Source organism: Camellia sinensis, chromosome 12 (genome assembly GCF_055761805.1).
Source record: "Camellia sinensis isolate YWXY chromosome 12, ASM5576180v1, whole genome shotgun sequence".
In the NCBI taxonomy this organism is placed as follows: Eukaryota; Viridiplantae; Streptophyta; class Magnoliopsida; order Ericales; family Theaceae; genus Camellia; species Camellia sinensis.
This window is the reverse complement of record NC_138972.1, coordinates 139,593,901-139,616,689: the sequence shown is the minus strand read 5'-3', so window position 1 is coordinate 139,616,689 and position 22,789 is coordinate 139,593,901. Positions and strand designations below refer to the sequence as shown.

Genomic DNA, 22,789 nt, shown 5'->3' with positions numbered 1-22,789 from the left:
GAAAAATAGAAACTAATTTAATGAAAATAAAAATAACCACCCATTACATGATCATCATCCAAACATATAATAAAAATTAATTTAGTAAATAAATAAATGATTAAAAGATTTATTAATTTTACATAATTTTATCTTTAGTGGGTAGAAATTATTTTTAAAAATTTAAAAATATTTTTGGCATTTATTTTTATCAAATTAGTTTATATTTTATTAAATTGACAATTTTTCTCTTGAAATTGAGCGATGGTATTTTTAATTGTCCTTATTTAGAATAAGATTCAAAATTTATAGTCAAATGTGTCATAATTGAAAAATTAAAGATCAAAAATGATACAAGACTCAAATTATAGGGACTGTTAGTGTAATTCATCCTAAAAAAACCAAAGTAAAATTCAAAAAATATTATATAGATCAATGGTATAACTTATTCATTACATCGGTAGTTATGCGGGCCTTGAGCACAAACAACAAAGGCTTGTCTTTGGGCCTCCAAATTCGTTAGTCTATTATAGTGCTAAACACAAAAGGCCCAAAGGCCCATTATGAGGGGTCCAAAAAGAGATTTCAGACCTATACATGTATCAATTCATATTGTCGATGTCTTCTCTTCTCTCTCATCCTCGAAGTGAAAAACCGACTCTAACAATAAAACAAACATTGGTCCGACTTCGACAACGTGAGTTCTTCTTCTTCTTCTTCTTCTTCTTCTTCTTCTTCTTCTTCTCTCTTTTTATTTGTTTGATCAAATTTTAATGGAAGACTATAGTTGTTGCATTAATTTTTTCACTTTGCCCTAATTTTTGCCATAATTTATTAGCACTGTTAATTTAATTATGACTTTTTACTGTTTTTGTTGTTGCCCTCAATTTAGCCCTAATTATAGTTATTGCCCTATTTGTGTTGTGTTGTTCTTTCCATGAATTCAATTTATTGTTGTATAAATGCTTATATGGGTATGCAATAAATCAATTATAATTCTATGCTTGTTGCCATTTCTAATTGGTTTGGTTCTTCAATGGAAATCTCTAATTTTTGTTGTGCTCTAATTTGTGAAAACATATTATTTGCCCATATCAATCATTTTGAAGGCCTGCAATTATTTTTAATTGGTTTTATGCTTCAAGTAAGTTGGCATAGGAATGTTTGGTGGTAGGCTAGGCAATGGAGCTTCCAAATTAAGAACTTGAATTGCTTGCCTTATTGAAGGCTTGCAATTGTGATCTGGGTGATATGCCTCGAGTTTCGCATCTACTGCTTCGAGAACATTTCCTCTTCCATAGAGCTCTCAAACCGTCTTTAACCATGGGGTCAATAGGCTTTCTTCCACAGGCAATTTCCAAAGCAACAATGCCAAAACTGTAGACATTTGATTCTTTGTTGGCCTCTATGTTACATGGACTCGGGTACGGGTGTCGGGTATGGGTGTCAGGTGCGGGTATGTATCTAGAGGTCGGACAAGTTTGTTAATTAAGGAGTTCATCCTTTCTACAAACTTAAGGGTGTTGGAATCAAGTTTGTTAATTAAGAGCTTATCTCTCTTTCAAATGTACAATTTTGCATCTTTTTCCTTACTTCTCACTTACTCTTTTCCTCTCTTTTTCTTGTTTTATACACTGTTTTGGGGCTGTTTTTGGAATGTTTTTGGACTATTTTCAGAGGCTAAAATATGGTTTAGAAGTCCCAAAAGTGGAGGGGTTAGCCAATATTCCTTAAACTTGTTTACTAGTTTTAATCTATTCATAGTTGTTCACCTTTGTTAGCTTAATTTCAGCACTATTTTATGCTATTTAGGGGGTTGTTTAATTTATTTCAATAAATTTGTTTTGCATATTATGTTTGTATTATATTAACTAATTAATTAACTTTGCATGATCACCTCTGCAACCTCCCTCCATTATTCGATTATTTTGATTAAAAAGTTGTGAAAAATTAAGATTGTGGTTCAAGTATAAGAAAGAAACTTTTCTCATGCTTAATGGTTTAATCTCTTAAGAGGTTCACTACCAAAGGCATAAAACTCCCTCATGCTTAATGGTTTAATCTCTTCGGAGGTTCATTACCAAAAGTATAAAAACTTTTTTATATTAAAGTACAATCATTTATTTTTCAGTTCTTTTTATCACCAGTGTGTCTACTTTTAAGGGATTAATTGACTCATGGAAATCACCAAGGAAAGTGTCATTATCACTTATTATTAAGTTTGGATTTCAAGTCATTATCGCTCACTGTGGGTTTATCTAAGTGATTATCACTCTTTTGAGTTTGACTAGTCCTTGTTGCGCATCTTGAGTTTGACTTGAAATCCCTTATCACTTGTAAATAAGTTTGATTCGTCCTTTGTAATTTCCTCCGAAGAAAATAAGGTTTATTTCCTCGGGTTAAGTCGACACTTATTTTCCTTTATTGCATTTCGGACTTAGTGGATGTAAATATCACCGTGGACTTAATGGATTAAAGAAAATGAAAGGTAATATAAAAGAGGCTAATAAAATTGAACTTAAAATGAATCAACCAACATAAAGAACCAATATGATTGATTGAATTCAGTCGGACGTTATACGAGTTTATTGTGTCAAGGCTTGTCTTACATTAGTCCATAATGTTTTGATGAATCTTGAAGCGTCTCTGCTTCCCTTCTTGAATTTGCTTCATGATAGGAGGGAGGGGTGGTCGTTATGCATTACATTTATTGATCTTTGTCCTATCGTGTCCAAAATCACCTTGCAAATCAACTTGCAACCATAGATGGTTTGGGAACCGAGTTCGCTCCTTCTTGAGTATTTTCCATGATAGAGAAGAGTAGAAGACACAAATATGGCTAGGAATACCCTGTCTGCATGTTTTCACTGTTTCACCTCAGGCACAAAAAAATAAATAAATAAATAAATAAATAAAAATAGATTTCCGCAAAGAAAACAAGGTATGCTTGGATTTATTTAGGGCTCGACTAAGTCTTGTTTTGGGTCGGCAAGGCTCCAATAAAATGCAAACAATACACTTTTGGTTGAAAGCAATGATAAGGTGAAACCAAACAAATCTCAACAAGACAGACAGAGTAATTCCTGAGGAGCATCACGCGATCATTACATATTATTTGTTGTAATAAATTAGACATCCCCTTTTCATTATTATTCATTTGGATTTGTTATATTTATTTATTCGGACACTTGGACATTGAGACCCTCCTTCGTGAGGACAAATATGAAATAATATGAATGTCTTCCAACCCCACGTCTTTCTTCCTTTTATTTACCAGCTTATGATGTTTAGTTTAAGGACATCATGTTTAATTTAGCATACTCATGTTTGCATCCACTTGTATTGCATGCATAAAAGTTTGGTTCATCATATTATTCAAATGTCAAATTCAAACTCTTTACTTGAATACATGCGCTATTACATGCCTTGAATTGACTCGCATGCCATGCTAGTAGCCGAGCTTATTAATTGCATATTGTATGTGTTGCATTAGCCATATTACATAGGTAGGATGATGTATTTTTCTAACTAGTTCATTTTTTGGCTTAGAGTACGATGTAAGTTTTTATGCTTTAGTATATTGCATAAGTGTGATTGCTGTCGTATCAAACATACTACCATGAGGCTAAATGCTTAATTGTTAAACTGCTTGAATGCCTGTGGATGAAGGCTATTCATTGAAATTGGGATACTTTGATTTAATGTATATATATGAGATCATTTTTTCAAGTCGTACATACTTAAAACACTTTTTCAAAACAAACATGAAATCAAACGTTCCAACTTCTAATGAAATTAGTCTATACTTGTATGTTAAAAATAAAATAAGAACATATACTGCACATAAGAATCACATCATAATTAGTAGAGGCCGATCTTTGATCGGGTGAGTGGGGTGCTCATTATTAACCTTCCCCTCTCATACCTAAGTTCCCGAACCAAGACACTTTGGTAACGACGGACTGTTGGCCTTTGGCACGAGTCACGGGTTTCCTAAATTTTCCAAAATAAATATTTAGGTGGCGACTCTGATATCTAGCAAAGCAGTCCATTTTTGGCATTTGATTCAAAACATCAATTTTCCAAAAGCAATTGCCGGATTTGGACTCTTTTCGTGTTTTCACTGTTTCACATTGCACTTGTGAAATCAGATTCAGAACCAACACAAGTGGAGTTCGAACTGTAGGGGCTATTTTATTCTTCCAAAAGGGAGCGCGGAAAGCCGAGTTACAGTTTCTGGCGACTCTGCTGGGGAAAATAGAGAACTTGACTTGAAATTCATGATGTGAAGTTTTATCTACATTTATATTTTTCTTTGCATTGCATTTGCATTGGTGCGCCTAAGTCACTGTGTTTGCCATCTGCTATTCCTGAACGGTTTGCCGGAGGCTCGCCCAAAAGGCTTGCCAAAAGGCTGACCGGTTGCGGGCTCTGCCACGATAGGAACACAACTCTTGGATCGAGACTACCACTGTACCATTTGATCCCCCTTTCACTTCTTGGTGTTAGGTGTGAGAGGTATATTAGGTAGTCTTCCTGAGGTACCCTTTTTGACCATTCGACCTAGTTGCATATAGTGAAGCTATAGTGACTTTTCCAAACTAGGACAGGATGCTCACCTGAAATTCAAGATTGTATAAAACCGCTTTGTTTGAAATAGTGAAACCTAGTTCCTGACGAAATTAGGACAAGGTAACCCTATCCCTTCATAGGGGTGTTTTGGCTCTCACTTAACTGGTATGTGCTTTACAGTGAAACTGTACATGAATGTGCATTTCAGTTGCAAGTTTGGTCTTTGTTTTGGGTGGCAGAATTCAGTGTGGAGTACAGTCCTACAGCTTTGATTACATCTGTATTGATAAACATCTGAGCTGAGGTGCTGTGCGGTTTCTGATTACTGCTTTCTTTTTGCTTTATTCCTTTTGCTAGGTAGTTTAACACCATAGCTTCAGAAACTTCGAATATCCCTCAAGTATTCTGGACCCGTGTTAGAAGGCTTTACAAAGTCGGAGATCTTGTTAGGGGACAACCAGTGTTTGTTTCACTCCCACCGATTACAAGACAAAGAAGAGTCATGTAGAGTTCATGGGTTCGGTCTTTTCAGCAGTCACCCCTTATCTCACATGCATCAAGTCAGGGACAGTCTTTTACATCTAGGCTAGCAAGAAATCACCCGCCTGGTCAGATGACTCAGTACCCTGCAGTCAGTATGGAGGACTTGATCCGACATCTCCAACCAATAGTTGAAACCATGCAGCAAGATGCTGCTCACCAAGTTGAAGTTGCAACCCACCAAGCTGAAATGATAAACCAACTACATCAACAACAAACACAACCGGCAGTGGCTTCTGCATCTCATGCATCTCCTATGGGCATCCCAATACCTGCAGCCCCAGTCCATACTGCTAATGCCCAAGCTGAGAATCAGGGCATTCCAGTAGACCCAATCCCACCACAAGCCTCCAAGGCACCTGTGTACCAAGTCGAGGCTCCATTTGAATTTGAAGTTGACACAACTATGCTTAAAATCAACAAGCTAGAGAAGCTTTTCAAGAAAGCACAGGGTGTTACCTCAATCCCCAACATCGAAGATGGGTATACCGACTCAGTAGTAACCTTGCCAGATCGGTTCAAGATACCACATATTGATTGATTCAATGGCTCCGGAGATCCCATGGTTCATTTGTGTCTATTCTTAGACATCTTGAGGCCAATGGGCCTGACCAGGCTTCAAAAGTTATCTCTCTTCGACCAGACCTTGTCGGGAATAGCATCCATCTAGTATGTAAAGTTGGAGGATTCTGTTAAACAGAATTGGGAGGAAATGGCTGAGGCCTTCATCGCACAATACTCATATAACACACAAATCGAGATCACAACTCGTGACCTTGAGGCAATGCGCTAGGAGCCCAATGAAGGCTTCTCGGACTTTGTAACAAGGTGGAGGGCTAAGGCTTCAATGATGACCACAAGGCCTTTAGAGAAAGACCAGATAAGAATGGTAGTCCATAATCTCCAAGGCAAGCTGTTATAAAAGATGATTGTCATCCCGATATCTACATTTTTGGAACTCCATAAAATAGGGGTTCAAATTGAAGACGCTATGAAACAGGGGTTACTTGCAGATGAGAGAGAGCAGGTCAAGAGGCCTTTTGTTCGTAGTTCTAATGCTGCCACTGGTAGCACAACTACAAGACCAGATATAAGTGTTGTCGCCACAACTAATACCGCAAATCCCTTTGCTAATACAGTTCCACAAGCATCAGCCAACCCTGTCCGATCCTATAGGACATTCACCCAACTCTACATGACTCTATCTCAAGCCATAAAGGTACTGATAAAAAAGGGGCACCTCAAACCATTAGAGTCTCGCTCACTGCTTGATCCTTTTCCACCCAAACACAATCTAGCCAAATACTGTGCATTTCACCAACAACATGGTCATGATACTGACCAATGCTTCCGACTGTGTTATGAGATTCAAGACCTCATCGACAACAAGGTGATAGCACCACCAGAGAAACCAAATACAACTACTAACCCACTACCAACTCATAATCAAGTCCCGCCATCTCGAAACCTAAATCTAATCCATACACTGGCCATCCCGTATGACCCCAGTATATATATTACCCCATTCCATCTTCCAAAACCAACGTTGTTCATTCCAGAAAGCACAGATCTGTGCATGATGGACACGTCTAACCATCCATCCAACCACCAACCTAAACTTGTGGTGACACTTACAGTAAACAGGAAGTCGACCTTGGAGGAAGGTACGAGTTTGCTACTGGAGAGTTCCAAGGACTTGTCTGGGGGAATGTATGATCCAAGCTGCTATATCGTGCTGATTGTTCAAATCAAACCGGAATTGGTATTGCCAACAGCAGTGGAGGTAAATGTGGTTAGAACAGGTGGCCCATACCAAGATTTGGATGATTTGGCAGAGTTAGAGGAGGATCTAGACAACTTGAAGTTCTTTGATGAATAAGATCAAAGGAATGTGCGGATTGCTTGGTTTGATTTGCATGGATCAATGGACAACTCTGGATGGCTTAGTGACGAGCAAGACAATGATGAAAAAATTGAAACAAAACCAAAGGAAAAGGAAGCAAGAATTACTGGGGTGGTCGGAATGGCCAATGAAAGGGGGATATTACCAACAAAAATCGATATGGAAACTTCAGTTCAAGTACTGGGCATAACAAGTATTGTGGACAAAGAACATGAAGCTGCATTGAAACAGTTTGCATGAGAGAGAAGTGAAGACAACCAGAAAGCTGTAATGGCTCAATACCCCGTGGGGGATATTGGTGATGCAAAGATAATCCGAACAGAGCCGGACAACTATTTGTCGATTGCCGAAGGAGTTTGGTGGGATGACGACGACTTACATTTGGCTCACACCGATGAAGATTGGGGTGAGGACCTTCTCGACAATACCTGGTACGTAGAAGAGATCGACCACATGACAAGGAGCGAGCGGTATTTCAAGCCACTGCACTTAGATCAGGCTGAGGTATCTGGGAAAGATAAGGAGATTGAGAAGCAAAAAGAGAAGCAATCAGAAGAAGAGGCTGTGTTGAAGTAGTTGAAGAAGATTCAAGCCGATATTTCAATCTGGGGTCTGCTTATGGCCTCCCGGGTGCATCGACAGGCAGTACTATCAGCAATGGACAAGGCCAAGTTGTCCATTGACACTACCCCTGAACAGCTTGTGGGATTGGTTTTCCCAGGTGGCGCTAGCCCAACCTTAACCTTCTCTGATAAGGAACTACCGCCAAAAGGCTCAACACACAACAAACCCTTGTATATATCTGTTGAGTGTAGAGGGAAATGGGTGCTAGTAGTGTTGATAGACACCGGTTCGACAATCAATGTCTATCCTTCCCGCACAGCCTATGCCATTGGCCTTAAACCGGCGGATTTTGTGCCTACAGCCCAGGTGATTTAGGTATATGATAATATAAGCAGGGAAGTTATTAGCACGGTGCAGATCAGAGTTTAGGTGGGTCCAGCTCAACAAGATGTCGAGTTCCATGTCCTGGATGTGCCGGTCATCTTCAACGTACTATTAGAAAGGCCCTGGCTACATCTTGTGAAAACTGTCTCTTCCACCCTCCACCAAATGTTGAAATACCCCCACGGGAAAGGGGTGGCAATAGTCTTGGGGAACTCATATATTCATCTCCCGCTGGAAATAACTACACCAGTGATGGAGATCATTCATGGCGAGGAGGATCTATTCCTCTCAGGGTTCACTTTGGCTGAGCCCCGAGTAATACAGAATATCTTAGCCGCTGACGAGGGCATGTATGTCAGCACCCAATCAATCTATGTCATGAATAAACTCCAGTATGTGGGAATGGAACTTGGAAGAAATGGCCAAAAGGGCGTTGCAGCATTGGCCGATGTGCCGCATAATCCACATGCCTTTGGTTAGGGCTGTGTGCCCACCAAAGAAGACTGGATCAGGAAAAGAGAAGAAGTTAGAGGCAGAGCCAAGGCCAAGTAGGCTAGGAAACACTATGAACTTGTCCACAAGCTGATTCAGGGGACACTAAATGGCCGCTTTGTCCGGGAGGGAGAAGATTTCCCCTTTTGCGACTTTCCCTGAGCCCTGGGTGAATTTCACTTATCAGCGTGTTCCCAGGTTCGAAATCTTCTTTGACCTGCAGTTGCAAGACAATGATGCAGATGAAAAGACTGAACCAAATACTGAAGCTGACAAAAGCATGGAAAGTAACTCGAACAACAGCGAGCTTGGAATAGGGGCAACACTAGCATGTCTCCTAACAGATCCTACGACCAACCTAAAAAACTTGAGGGATGACTTTACTGTCTCCGTGATCGGGGAAAAACCGGGCGTAAACCCAACTAGTGGCATATTGGATGCATCAAGGGCACCAACGCTTACCTGGCAACTGGAGAAAGGCTACTTTTCCATTTCTGAATCGGATAATGGACTAGGATCTGATTCCACAGAGTTTGTGGAGTCGGGATCAGATTCCAGTCAATTTAAGAAGTCTGAGTCTGGCATTCCCGGGGTGGTAACTCGGATGCCAAAGTCCTGTCTAGGTCTTCCTTTTCTTTTGCTTTTGAGTCTGTTATAACTAAAGAGCTGGACCTTATGAATGAGAACTTTGTCGTTTTTGAGTACTTCTTCGTGCCACTTATTTATTGCATTGACCAAGAATTTCAAACTTTTAACGAAAACGAAGAGGAAGAAATTCCTCTGGCTTTGAAAATCTTGATTAATCGAGAAGAGGAGAGGTGTACTAAACCCTGTATTGATGAAATCATTGCCATTAATGTGGGTACTGAGAAGGATCCACGCATGGTCCAGATCGGGTCCATGTTGTCTTCGGAGGAACACGAACACTTAGTCACTTCATTAAAAGATTTCAAAGATGTTTTTGCGTGGTCCTATGAAGACATGCCTGGAATCGATCCTGAGATTGTACAGCATCGGATCCCTCTTGACCTTGAGGCCCGACTTGCCAAGCAAAAGCTGCGTAGAATCCACCTGGATTGGGCTTTGAAGATTAAGGAAGAGGTCACCATGCATATTGATGCAGGGTTCTTGCTAGTATCTAAGTATCTAACTTGGTTGGCCAACATCGTCCCAGTGCCAAAAAAGGATGGTAAAATCCAGGTGTGTGTAGACTTCCAGGACTTAAACAAAGCCAGTCCAAAAGATGACTTTCCTCTACCACATATTGATGAGTTGGTAAACTTCACTGCGGGCCATGCATTCTTTTCCTTCATGGATGGGTTTTTCGAGTATAGCCAGATTCTGATAGCTCTCGAGGATAGAGAGAAAACTGCATTTACTACACCGTGGGGAACCTACTGCTACAAGGTAATGCCATTTGGATTGAAAAATGCCGGGGCTACCTATCAGAGGGCTGCAACCACCATTCTACATGATATGATCCACAAAGAGGTCGAAGTGTATGTAGACGACATGATAGTCAAGTCCAAAGACTGAGAGGGCCACTACACCACTCTGGAAAAATTCTTTCACTGGATCAGGGAATACAGATTGAGGTTAAACCCGCAGAAATGCACCTTCGGCGTAACAATAGGAAAAATGCTGGGCTTTCTGATCACACAGAGGGGAATCGAAGTTGATCCGTCCAAGATCAAGGCCATCTTGGAAATGCCACCACCGAGGACTGAAAAAGAGGTGCGAGGCTTTCTAGGTAAAGTGCAATTCATAAGACAGTTTATCTCTAAATTAACCTTGACTTATGAACCACTATTTGGTCTCCTGGAGAAAGGAAAGAAATTTCGATGGGACGTTAGATGTCAATTTGCCTTTGAGCAGGTCAAACAGTACCTCCAGAATCCGCTTGTGTTATCGCCGTTAGAGCCGGGAAAGCCTTTGATTCTGTATCTGTCAATAACAGACACAACTATGGGATACATGCTTGCTCAGGAATCTAAATATAGGGTGGAGAAGGCCATCTACTACTTGAGCAAGAAGATGATGTAGTATGAGACCCACTATACTCCATTAGAGAAAGCTTGCCTAGCCTTGGTATGGGCTACCTGCAAGTTGAGACACTACTTATTAGCTCACTCTGTAATCCTAGTTTCAAGATTAGATCCCATCAAATATCTCTTTGAGAAATCGGCGCTTACGGGTAAGCTAGCCCATTGGTTGCTTCTTCTCTCCGAATTTGATCTCAAATATGTCACTCGCAAGTCGATCAAGGGAAGAGCTATAGCGGAATTCCTAGCTGACCACCCGGTAGAAGAAGATGAGGCAGTAGAATACTTGTTCCCGGATGAGGCCATTCTGTATGTTGAAGAGGAGACTTGGACAATGTACTTTGACGGAGCATCTAATCAGTATGGTTATGGGATCGGTGTGTTGCTGATAGCACCCAACGACGCCCATATACCTTTAGCCTTCAAACTTTGATTCAAGATGTCTAATAATGAAGGAGAATATGAAGCGTGTATCGTTGGTTTAGAAGCTACCCTAGAACTAGGGGCAAAAATGTTAGATGTTATTGGGGACTTGAACCTAGTTGTGTCTCAAGCAAATAGAGACTGGAAAGTCAAAGAAGAAAAGATGAAGGTTTATCACCAGACCCTGGATGTTCTGATTCCTAGGTTTGAAAAGCTGACTTTCACGCATCTACTGAGAGAGAACAACAGGTTTGCTGATGCTTTAGCAACTCTGTCTTCTATGGTAGACATTCCACTTTGAGTCTGGATGCGTCTGATTATCATTGAGTAGAAGTACACGCCGGCCTATAAAACTATCGTCGCAATAGATGAAGCGCAAGACAAGAACCCTTGGTACTACGATATCTGGAACTTCTTGGAAAAGGAGGTTTATCCGCCAGGGGCAAATACCAAAGATAAAAGAGGAATACGACGAATGGCCGTCCAATTTATCATCTGTGGAGGTAAATTGTATAAAAGAGGTCATCTAGGAATGCACAAGTTGTGTGTCGAAGAAGAGGAATCAAAGCGCCTAATGGAGGCCATCCATGGAGGAGAGTATGGAATGCACATGAACGGAGTGATGTTAGCCCAAAAGATTCTCAGGCAAGGTTATTATTGGTCCACTATGGAGGAGGATTGTATTGGTTTTGTTCAGCGATGCCACAAATGCCAAATTCACACTAATCGCATGAATATCCCGCCATCAAAACTATACAACATGACTTCACCCTGGCCTTTCTCAGTTTGGGGAATTGATGTTATCAGCGCAGTCACAACAAAAGGGTTGAATGGGCATGAATACATTCTGGTAGCGATCAACTACTTTACAAAGTGGGTGGAAGCACAGTCCTATGCAGTATTGAAAGCATCACATGTGGCTAAGTTCATCAAAAACAATATCATTTGCCGGTGTGGGGTTCCGAATGAGATCATATCGGATAACGGCTCACACTTCAAGAAAGAGGTGATAGATCTACTCTTGGCTTTTCACAAGTCATCAACTTATAAGTCGCAGACTAATGGAGCTGTTGAGGCTGCGAACAAGAACATCAAGAAAATTTTGCAGAAGATGGTGGAAACCTATAGGGACTGGCCAGATAAATTGCCATTCGCACTCTGGGACTATAGAACTTCAATCCGGACGTCTACAGGGGCAACTCCTTATTCTCTTGTTTATGGCATGGAAGCTGTTCTACCAATTGAAATTGAAGTACCATCACTTCAGGTTATGGCTGAGTGTCAGATAGCAGAGGCCGACTGGCAACAGAGTAGATTTAAGGAGTTAATGTTATTTGATGAGAGAAGGCTGAAGGCATTGTATCATGTCTAGGGCTACCAACGCAGAATTGCTAAGGCTTTTAACAAGAAGGTTAAGTCTAGGAATCTCAAGGAAGGAGATCTAGTGCTCAAAGGTAACCGAACTCTCATCCATCACCATAGGGGCAAGTTCAGACCCAATTGGACTGGTCCTTACATCATCAAGTCTATCTTCTCAGGAGGAGAAGTCATTCTCATAGACCTAGACGGCTTGGAATTTTCACAACCAATCAACATGGACAAGTTGAAGAAATATTACCCTTGAGAGGCTCGCTAGGCTGAAAACTCGAAAGGGCAACCTAGACAAAAGTTAGAGCATGAAAAAAATTAGAAATTACAAAAAATTAAGCTCGCAAGGTTGAAAACCCTAAAGGGAAACTTTGGCAAAAGTTAGAGCGTAAAAGGAGAGAGTCAATACTCGAGTGAACCCGAACCAAATTACATAAGGTCTGATTCCCATCTTCGGGATATGTAGGCAACTTCATCCTGAAGTCCGGTCGTAAACACCTCCAACTCAACTGTCCTGTCCATATGTTGATCAAGTCATCTTCGTCTATTCTTTATCCAAAAGTTCGGTTATGATCCTTACTCTGAGAGAAGAACTGGTTACAATGCTTAGCAGAGTTATTCAATCAAGGGGCAATTTTACATCTTTGGATTCAGGGTTGATCCTTATCGAAAATGGTTTTGAAAAGTTTTGATAAAAGTTGATTATGTTCAAATTAATCTTTTTACAACTTAGACCATTTTTCGACCAAAAAGAAAACTTTCAGTGTTCACAACTCTAATTTCATTGATTTCAATACAAAGTTCTCTAACTCTCGATACAAATCAAAATTGCTTTTATTACATGCAAAAGAAAACTTGAAAAGTAAAGATCAAAGCAAATAAACTAGGGCATAGATGAGTCAGGTGTTCCTACGTCCCCTGCTTGTGCTTGTGGAAGCCTCTGATGCTAAAGTGGGCTCTGTTTGTGCCTCATCTTCGAGCCAAGTCAGGCACTCGCGAGAAAAGGGCACAAATGAAACTAGGGGTAGGAGCCAGAAGTTCTCTCGTCCTTCACGCAGTGGGATATCTAGCCAATTGTGAACCTCAGATTGGGAATGAAACTAGGTACTCTACCCCTTATTCTGGGCCGGTCTAGTCATGTCCAAACTGACTCCTGAATCGGAACGGAAAGTAGAGCACACAGTGTGTCAAGCTAATTAGCCGAATGCCAGGTTGTCGAGTCATGCTGTAGCTCATCTCGGGCAGATCAAACCAGGGGCAACGCCAGGCAATGTTAACAGCGGACTTGTGGCACATCCAATGGTACCACCATCCCTCATTCGAGAAATCCACTAGCTATTGGCGAAAGGAGTAAGCTCGAGCCGACTACTTAGGGCAAGGGCCTACTACTTTTAGTTTGTCCATGAACCATACCTAGGACATGATAAAAAATAAGAAAGATTAAAGAATAGAGAGATATACGTTGAGAGAAAAGTAAAGAGGGGGTTTTGAGAGAAAAACAGAGTTTAAGTGTTGAGTGATATTAGAATCATAAATCAGAAGGGTCGGAAATCATACCTGGAGAAGTAGTGGACTTCTTGCAAACTTGGTGGTTTCCCGCCGATGAATAGCATCCAGGTCCATCAAGGTTTCAGCCAGTGCCAAACCAATACAACTCTTACCTTCTTTCAGGCATTAGGCCACTTCGATCAACTGGATACTAGCTCCGCCATAACTAGGGGCAATTGGGAATTGCGCAAATAGGCATAAACAGAGAGCATGTTGTTAGTGGTTGCGCCAAAGATGGTCACTCCTATCTCCAATAACGGAAAACCGATGAACTAAACCCGAGATGTCTAGCTCCCTATCATATGCCAAAGACCGAGCCTCGTGCACTGATAATCTACACTTCCATCCCAAAGCTTGGGCATGGCCAAAACAGGGTTGAGGCATGATTGCTTTGCCATGTCGAGATTCCATCAGTGCTTGAAATTCTTTGAGTGTTGGACACATCTCTTATGATTCAAAGTGAAATACATGTGTGACCAGGTTCCAATATCGAACTGCAGCATGGAGGAATGGAAAGCAAAGCGAAGTACAGCTCAAAGGAAAAAAGACGTTGAGGCCAAAACTGCGAAAATTCATCTTTTTCGAGCCATTCAAAGTTGCTATCCAGTCTCGGAGCCTATTGATGAGCGGCATCTCCATCTTGAGAGAAAAATATAAACAACATGGGAGCACCATTTATTGAGTTTTAGAAGGAGCAATGCATGACAGCTAGACAACACTGACCGACCTCTTTTTTAGGCCCGTCCGGGTCTAGGTGGTGGCCCAGACCAGTGCAGATACAGCAAAGTCTGGCCCTTTGTTCTAGCATATCGTGGCTATGTTTTAAGTACTGTTTCGTTTGTACCAAGTGTCTTTCAGTATTTTCGAGTTGTTTTCATTTCGTTTTCCTGTTATTGAGTTGTAATTTACATATTTGTCTTGATGTGGGTCGTTATCCGATTCAAGAACGAATGCAAGAGCAGGTATTCACAGTTTGAAGTCGTGTACAATGCTATTATTCATCACATGCTATTCATCACTCATTTTGCGAGGACATCATAAAAAAAAAACTTTTCTTTCATAAATTGGTGGGTCCAACCCCGATCATGAGTCTATTTGAAACTAGTGTTTAAACTACAACAAAAAAAAGGAGGAATTTTGGTTTCATTTTGTTCCGATAAATCATAAGTTGTTCATTATTTCGTATGTTGGTATTCTGTCCTGTACTCGTGCTATCGAGTTTGTATCGCCGGAAAATGCACAGTAATTTTCGCCGGCGATGCTTTTCTGATGAGCGATGACCAGGTGATCGATTGGTGTTGCTCTATTTTGTGTCCATTTTGTGTCTATTTTTGTGTTCATTTTATCGAGTTTTGTATGTTTTGTGTCCATTTTGTGTCCATTTTTCGGATTTGTTATTTGGATTTGCACAAAAATAAAAACAAAAAAAGAGGGAGACAAACTCATTTTATTAATATCAGGGATTCACCCTGATCAAATTTGTACAAACATATATACAACAACAAACCCAAAAATACAAAAAAAAAAAAAAGGAAAAAAAAAAGAGAGAGATCTCTTGTTTTGTTTCTAGTGACGGCTGCGTGCCGACTTCACTTACTCGGCTCTCCTGCCGAGCTTTTCCTCTTTTTGTCGTCTTGAATGACCCTCGAAGGCCCTGACCCAGCGCTTCCGCTGAGAGATTCGACTCCTCGCCGACTGTTAAATGCGAAGTAAGAAGGTGCTCCAAATCGGGCCATGGAGGTGGCCTACTGTTTCAGCTCCTTGTTCTCGGCCTTCAGTGCACAAATCTCTGCTCGCACATCTTTGTACATGCACTGGAGTAGGGAGAGTTGGGCGTTGACCTGGTGTACTTCACTCGTCCTGGTTTGCAGTCGGTGAGACAAGTTAGTGACCGCCGCCACTGTCTCCATGCAGGACCTCAATGTAAAGTGGTTGGCTTATATGTCGAATTAAGCGGCCATTATTTGCTCAATCGACAACACAGGAAGGTTAGGAAGAGAAGCAGCAGGGGCACTCAGTCCAGAAGAGTTTATGGGATTGTTCAAGTCCGGAAATAGAGTGAGGGGACAGGACGAGGAAGCCATGGATTAGAGGTAAGAGGTGTAAAGAAAATGAGTTTCAGAGTAAAAACAGAGAATAGACTGAGGTTTGGCCTTCTCTATTCTGTCTCTCGATGAAGAAGTTTGTCTCTCAATTAGGAAAAAGAAACAGAGGTGAGTGAGAAGAATAAGAGTGGTGAGTGATGAAGAAGGAGAAATCAGTGATGAAGAAGAAGATGGGGAAAACTGATTAAGAAGAAGGTTGAAGAGAAGAAGACAAAGAGGGAGAGAGCCGATGAGAGCGTCATTCGAGGCCTGCTTTTGTCGGCCAGTGACACAAAAGTAGGCTGCGTGTCAGACGCGGTTATTAAAAAGAGAGAGACGCGGGAGAGTTGTGTATGCACGTATGCATATATATTGTATAGCTATGTAATATATATATTTGTTTGAACATTTGGTCACAAGAGTGGCTTGCGTTCAGTGGTGTGGCTCAGTGGTTGAAGACTGAAAGGCTGAGCCCGAAGTCAGGCGTTCGAACCCCACAACAAATGTTTCTTTTTTTTTTTTTTTGTTTTGGTTTCGTGTATGTCTCATATCTATGCATATATATTTGTTTGAACATTTGGTCATAAGAGTGACTTGGGTTTAGTGGTTTGGCTCAGTGGTTGAGGGACCAAGGGACAAGCTTGAGGTTAGGGGTTCGAAACCCTGTATCCCATGTCCATCCATTTTGTGTTTTTCCTTTCTTTTTGCATGTTTATCCGTATATATCTGTGGATATATCCGTATATATCGTATATATGTCTGTATATGCATGTTTGCATATGTATATATACTGTATGCATATAACTGTACGTATTTTGTTTATATATGTACATATATACCATATGTACATATCTATGTATATTTTTTCTATATATGTAAATATTTGTGTGTATTACCTTGGCTGTGTTTGTAATGAGTTAATGGAGACCAACTGTGACGGTGGAAACTAGAGTTCGAATGGCGATGCCTAGAACGCAAAGGTTTGGAATTTTCGAGATTAAAGTCTGGTTTAAATACCTAGAGGTGTATCATCGGCTTGAAATCTGTATGGCAGCCCCATAGGTTGAGGTAGCTTGTATGCGCCTCAATCCTGGATACTGAACTAACTTAGTCTGTCACCCTATTGGAGAATAGGAAAAGTTGTGAATATGATCAGGAAGAAAAGCGGCATCAGTGGCTTCTACATGTAGAGATAACCCCTTGTCAGCAAAAAAGTCATTCTACCATACCTTCTTCTGCTCGCGTTAGACGCGTTTGGACTTCGAATCCACCTTTGCTTCTTTCACGTGAAACGTGTTAGGATGTAACATTTTCCCCGGTTATAACCCTCCCTTCCGCATGAGATATGGTTGTGCACGTTTGTTGGTTACACCACTATTTATCTTCTCACGTGAGACGCGTTTGGATTTATTCACTATTTATCCTCTCGTGTGAGACACGTTTGGATTCGTTCACTATTCCTCCTCTCGCGTGAGATGCGTTTGGATTCGTTCACTATTCCTCCTTTCACGTGAGACGCGTTTGGATCTCCAGTTTACTATTCCTCCTCTTGCATGAGACGCGTTTGGATCTCAAGTCCACATTTTCTCCTATCGCGTGAGGCGCGTTAGGATTGTTTCCTTGGTTAAAAACAGCAGGTGCGCCTGTTGTTCACACCACCCCATCCTCTTTTCACTTGAGACACGTTAGAATTTCGAGTTTCCTTGGGTAAAAAAAAAAAAAAAAAAAAAAAACAATTAGGTGCGCCTAGTGTTCACACCATCTTTCCTCTTTTCGTGTGTGACATGTTAGGTTGTTGATTCACTTGGTTAAAAAACATCAGGTGCACCTGGTGTTCACACCATCTTTCCTCATTCATTTTGTGCATCTATCACACTTGCATCTATCGCACTCATTCACTTTGTGCATCTAGCGCACACTTTCATTACAATTGTGTATTTGTGGTATAGTCTCGTACCTTTCTCTTTATCTCAGGACGCGTAAACCGCGAGCCTGGGTGTGTTTTATCTTGGGATGCTTGAAATGCGAGTTCGAGCGGTTTGTATTTATCTTAGGACGCGTGAATCGCGAGCCTGGGCGTGTTTTATCTCAGGACGCATGAAGCACGAGCCCAAGCGGTTTGTCTTTATCTCAGAACGCGTGAACCGTGAGCCTGGACGTGTTTTATCTCGGGACGCGTGAAGCGCGAGCCCGAGCAGTTTGTCTTTATTTCAGGACGCGTGAACCGCGAACTTGGGTGTGTTTTATCTCGGGATGCGTAAAGCGCGAGCCCGAGCGGTTTGTCTTTATCTCAGGACGCGTGAAGCACGACCCTGGGCGGGTTTTATCTCAGGACGTATAAAACACGAGCCTGAGCGGTTTTTCTTGTATCTTAGGACATGTGAAGCGCGGCCTTGGGCGGGTTGTATCTCAGGACGTGTGAAACACGAGCCCGAGAGGTTTTTCCTGTATCGTAAGACGCGTGAAGCGCAGCCTTGGGCGGGTTGTATCTTGGGATGTGTAAAACACGAGCCAGAGCGGTTTTTCTTGTATCTCAAGATGCGTGAAACATGAGCCCGGACAATTTTCTTGTATCTCAGGACGCGTGAAGCGCGACCCTAGGTGGGTTGTATCTCGAGACGTGTGAAACACGAGCCCGAGCAATTTTTCTTGTATCTCAGGATGAGTGAAGTACGGCCCTCGGTGGGTTGTATCTCGGGACGTGTGAAACACGAGCCCGAGCAATTTTTTTTGTATCTTAGGACGCGTAGCGCTGTCCTGGGCGGGTTGTATCTCGGGACGTGTGAAACACAAGCCCGAGCGATTTTTTTTTGTATCTCAGGACGTGTGAATCGCGAGCCTGGGCGTATTTCATCTCGGGACGTGTGAAACACGAGCCCGAGCAATTTTTCTTGTATCTCAGGACGCGCAAATCACGAGCCTGGGCTTATTTCATCTCGGGACGCATGAAGCGCGAGCCCGAGCGGTTTTTCTCCTGTTCTCACGATTTTAGAGTGATTAGAGTATCTCTGGATGCATGAACTGTGAGCCTGGGGGTATTTCATCTCGGGACGCATGAAGTGCGAGCCCGAGCGGTTTTTCTCCCCTTCTCATGATTTCAGCATGATTAGAATATCTCAGGATGCGTAAATCGCAAGCCTGGGCGTGTTTTACCTCTATCTCGATACGCATGAGCGCAACCCCGAGTGATTTTCATTTCTTGATTTCTCAGGATGCGTGAAACGCAACCCTAAGCGGTGTTTTCTTTCCTTGTCCCGCATTTTGGCGTGGTTAGAATATGTTTTAGATGTATTGATTTTAAGCTTGAAGCTGCCCATTCATATGTTGCATCTGTTATTGCTTTGCATCTTCATTACATGATCATAAGTTTTCAAATAGTCGGCTTCGCGAATCGTGTGAGTCCAACTTTCAAGTGCATATCACTTGCATTCTGTCCCTGAACTATGCAGGTTTGATTCCTTGCAAAGGGATACGTAGGCAACCCTCGAGTTCAACCAATTATTTGCATATTTGTTTCTTTGCCCAAAGTTTTACGACCTCGTCAAATGGGTCGTCTTCGGGCTTTGACATTCACTCACGTCATTTTATGACTCCGAGTTCTGTCAAAGAGGGGCAACTGTAGACACCCATTTTGACCAACCCCAAGACTTGGGCACTTTCTTTTGATTACTCGATGATGAGAATTAAAATATGTTTCTCACAGAATCCTCAGTAAGAGAGATGGAATTTGAATTTTAATCCCAACCATCACCATTTTGGCCAAATTGTTTTAAACTACTAAATATTTCATTAGTTTAGTATTTCATCATTTTGCATAATTTTATGTGTTTGTTCATGTTTTTGGCGTTTTTATATAAATTGGTATATATTATATATTTAAGATATTTTATATATTATATTATATATAATAAAAAAATATAATAATAAAAAAATTATTTTGATGTCGGTAGCCGACATCCAAATCAAACTTTGCATAACTTTGCTTATATATATATATATATATATATATATATATATATATATATATATATATATTATATTATAAACCATTAAATAGGTTGATACCATTAATTATAATATATATATATATATATTATATATTATTAGATTTATATTATTACAAAAAAATATAATAATAATAAAATTGTTTTGATGTCGGCAGCCGACATCCAAATCAAACTTTGCATAACTTTGCATATATATATATATATATATATATATATATTATTAGATTTATATTATTATATATATTGTTTGTTGCCTATATAAATCAATAGAAGAGAGAGGCTCCCGGGGAGGAAGGAAGAAAAAAACATTTTGATTCAAATGAATTGATTCAATGGAGGTTTTTAATTAAAAGAGAGAGTTTTCATTAAAAACAGGGGTTTTTGGTTTTAGATGAAGGAATGATTCAAGAGAGTTTGAGAGAAAGGATAGTAATTTTGTCTACATATTAACCTTGAGCCAAAATACTTCCAAACTTCCATAGCTACTGAGGATTTGAGAACAGACTTTTTACACTTGAGGGTGATCAAGAGAGAGTTTGTAAACTATGGAGTTCATCCATTCTAGAAACTTAAGGGTGTCGGAATCAAGTTTGTTAATTAAGAGCTTACCTCTCTTTCAAATGTACAATTTTGCATCTTTTTCCTTACTTCTCACTTACTCTTTTCCTCTCTTTTTCTTATTTTATAGACTGTTTTTTGACTATTTTCAAAGGGTAAAATATGGTTTAGAAGTCCCAAAAGTGGAGGGGTTAGCCACCCTTCCTTAAACTTGTTTACTAGCTTTAATCTATGCATAGTTGTTCACCTTTGTTAGCTTAATTTCAGCACTATTTTATGCTATTTAGGGGGTTGTTTAATTTATTTCAATAAGTTTGTTTACATATTATGTTTGTGTTATATTAACCAATTAATCAACTTTGCATAATCACCTCTGCAACCTCCCTCCATTATTCGATTATTTTGATTAAAAATTTGTGAAAAATTAATATTGTGGGTCAAGTATAAGAAATAAACTTTTCTCATGCTTAATGATTTAATCTCTTAAGAGGTTCACCACCAAAGGCATAAAACTTCCTCATGCTTAATGGTTTAATCTCTTCGGAGGTTCACTACCAAAGGTATAAAACTTTCTTATATTAAAGTACAATCATTTATTTTTCAATTCTTTTTATCACCAGTGTGTCTACTTTTAAGGGATTGATTGACCCCTGAAAATCACCAAGGAAAGTGTCATTATCACTTATTATCAAGTTTGGATTTCAAGTCATTATCGCTCACTGTGGGTTTATCTAAGTCATTATCACTCTTTTGAGTTTGACTAGTCCTTGTTGCACATCTTGAGTTTGACTTGAAATCCCATATCGCTTGTAAATAAGTTTGACTCGTCCTTTGTAATTTCCTCCGAAGAAAATAAGGTTTATTTCCTTGGGTTAAGTCAACACTTATTTTCCTTTATTGCATTTCGGACTTAGTGGATGTAAATATCACCGTGGACTTAATGAATTAAAGAAAAGGAAAGGTAATATAAAAGAGGCTAATAAAATTGAACTTCAAATGAATCAACCAACATAAAGAACCAATATGATCAATTGAATTCGGTCGGACATTATACCGAGTTTATTGTGTCAAGGCTTGTCTTACATTAGTCCATAATGTTTTGATGAATCTTGAAACGTCTCTACTTCTCTTCTTGAATTTGCTTCATGATAGGAGGGAGGGGTGGTGGTTATGCATTACATATATTGATCTTTGTCTTATCGTGTCCAAAATCATCTGACAAATCAACTTGCAACCATAGATGGTTTGGGAACCGAGTTCGCTCCTCTCTTGAGTATTTTCCATTATAGAGAAGAGTAGAAGAGACAAATATGGCCAGGAATACCCTGTCTGCATGTTTTCACTGTTTCACCTCAGGCACAAAAAAAAAAAAAAAAAAAAAAGAGAAGATTTCCGCAAAGAAAACAAGGTATGCTTGGATTTATTTGGGGCTCGACTAAGTCTTGTTTTGGGTCAGCAAGGCTCCAATAAAATGCAAACAATACACTTTTGGTCGAAAGCAATGATAAGGTGAAATAGAACAAATCTCAACAGGGCAGATAGAGTAATTCCTGAGGAGCATCGCGCGATCATTACATATTATTTGTTGTAATAAATTAGACAACCCCTTTTCATTATTATTCATTCGGATTTGTAATATTTATTTGTTCGAACACTTGGACATTCGAACCCTCCTTCGCGAGGACAAATATGTAATAATGTGTATGTCTTCCAACCCCACATCTTTCTTCCTTTTATTTACTAGCTTATGATGGTTAGTTTAAGGACATCATGTTTAATTTAGCATACACATGTTTGCATCCACTTGAATTGCATGCATAAAAGTTTGGCTCATCATATTATTCAAATGTCAAATTCAAACTCTTTACTTGAATACATGCGCTATCACATGCCTTGAATTGACTCGCATGCCATGCTAGTAGCCGAGCTTATTAATTGCATATTGTATGTGTTGCATTAGCCATATTACATAGTTAGGATCATGCATTTTTCTAACTAGTTCCTTTTTTGGCTTGGAGTACGAGATAAGTTTTTATGCTTTAGCATATTGCATAAGTGTGATTGTTGTCGTATCAAACATACTACCATGAGGCTAAATGCTTAATTGTTAAACTGCTTGAATGCCTGTGGATGAATGCTATTCACTGAAATTGGGATACTTTGATTTAATGTATATATATGAGATCATTTTTTCAAGTGGTACATATTTAAAACACTTTTTCAAAATAAACATGAAATCAAACGTTCCAACTTCTAGTGAAATTAGTCTATACTTGTATGTTAAAAATAAAATAAGAACATATACTATACATAAGAATCACATCA

General features: G+C 40.0%; 1 protein-coding gene across 3 annotated transcripts; it reads left to right on the top strand.

The window, feature by feature from the left end:
* The first annotated feature begins 478 nt into the window (after window positions 1-478).
* On the top strand, window positions 479-22,183 carry LOC114300251 (uncharacterized). Of its 3 annotated transcripts, none has more exons than XR_003642617.2 (2): window positions 479-676; window positions 21,617-22,183. XR_003642617.2 is itself a non-coding variant. In XM_082900023.1 (2 exons), exon 2 carries the CDS (start codon window positions 6,017-6,019, stop codon window positions 6,968-6,970), a length of 954 nt encoding a protein of 317 aa, XP_082756149.1. In that variant the 5' UTR covers window positions 479-676; window positions 2,658-6,016; the 3' UTR covers window positions 6,971-9,138. The 3 variants fall into 3 exon arrangements, 2 of the variants coding, with proteins under 2 accessions (XP_082756149.1, XP_082756150.1); XM_082900023.1 differs by lacking the exon at window positions 21,617-22,183 and adding an exon at window positions 2,658-9,138; XM_082900024.1 differs by lacking the exon at window positions 21,617-22,183 and adding an exon at window positions 2,746-9,138 and having other exon boundaries at window positions 613-676.
* Window positions 22,184-22,789: the final 606 nt, after the last annotated feature.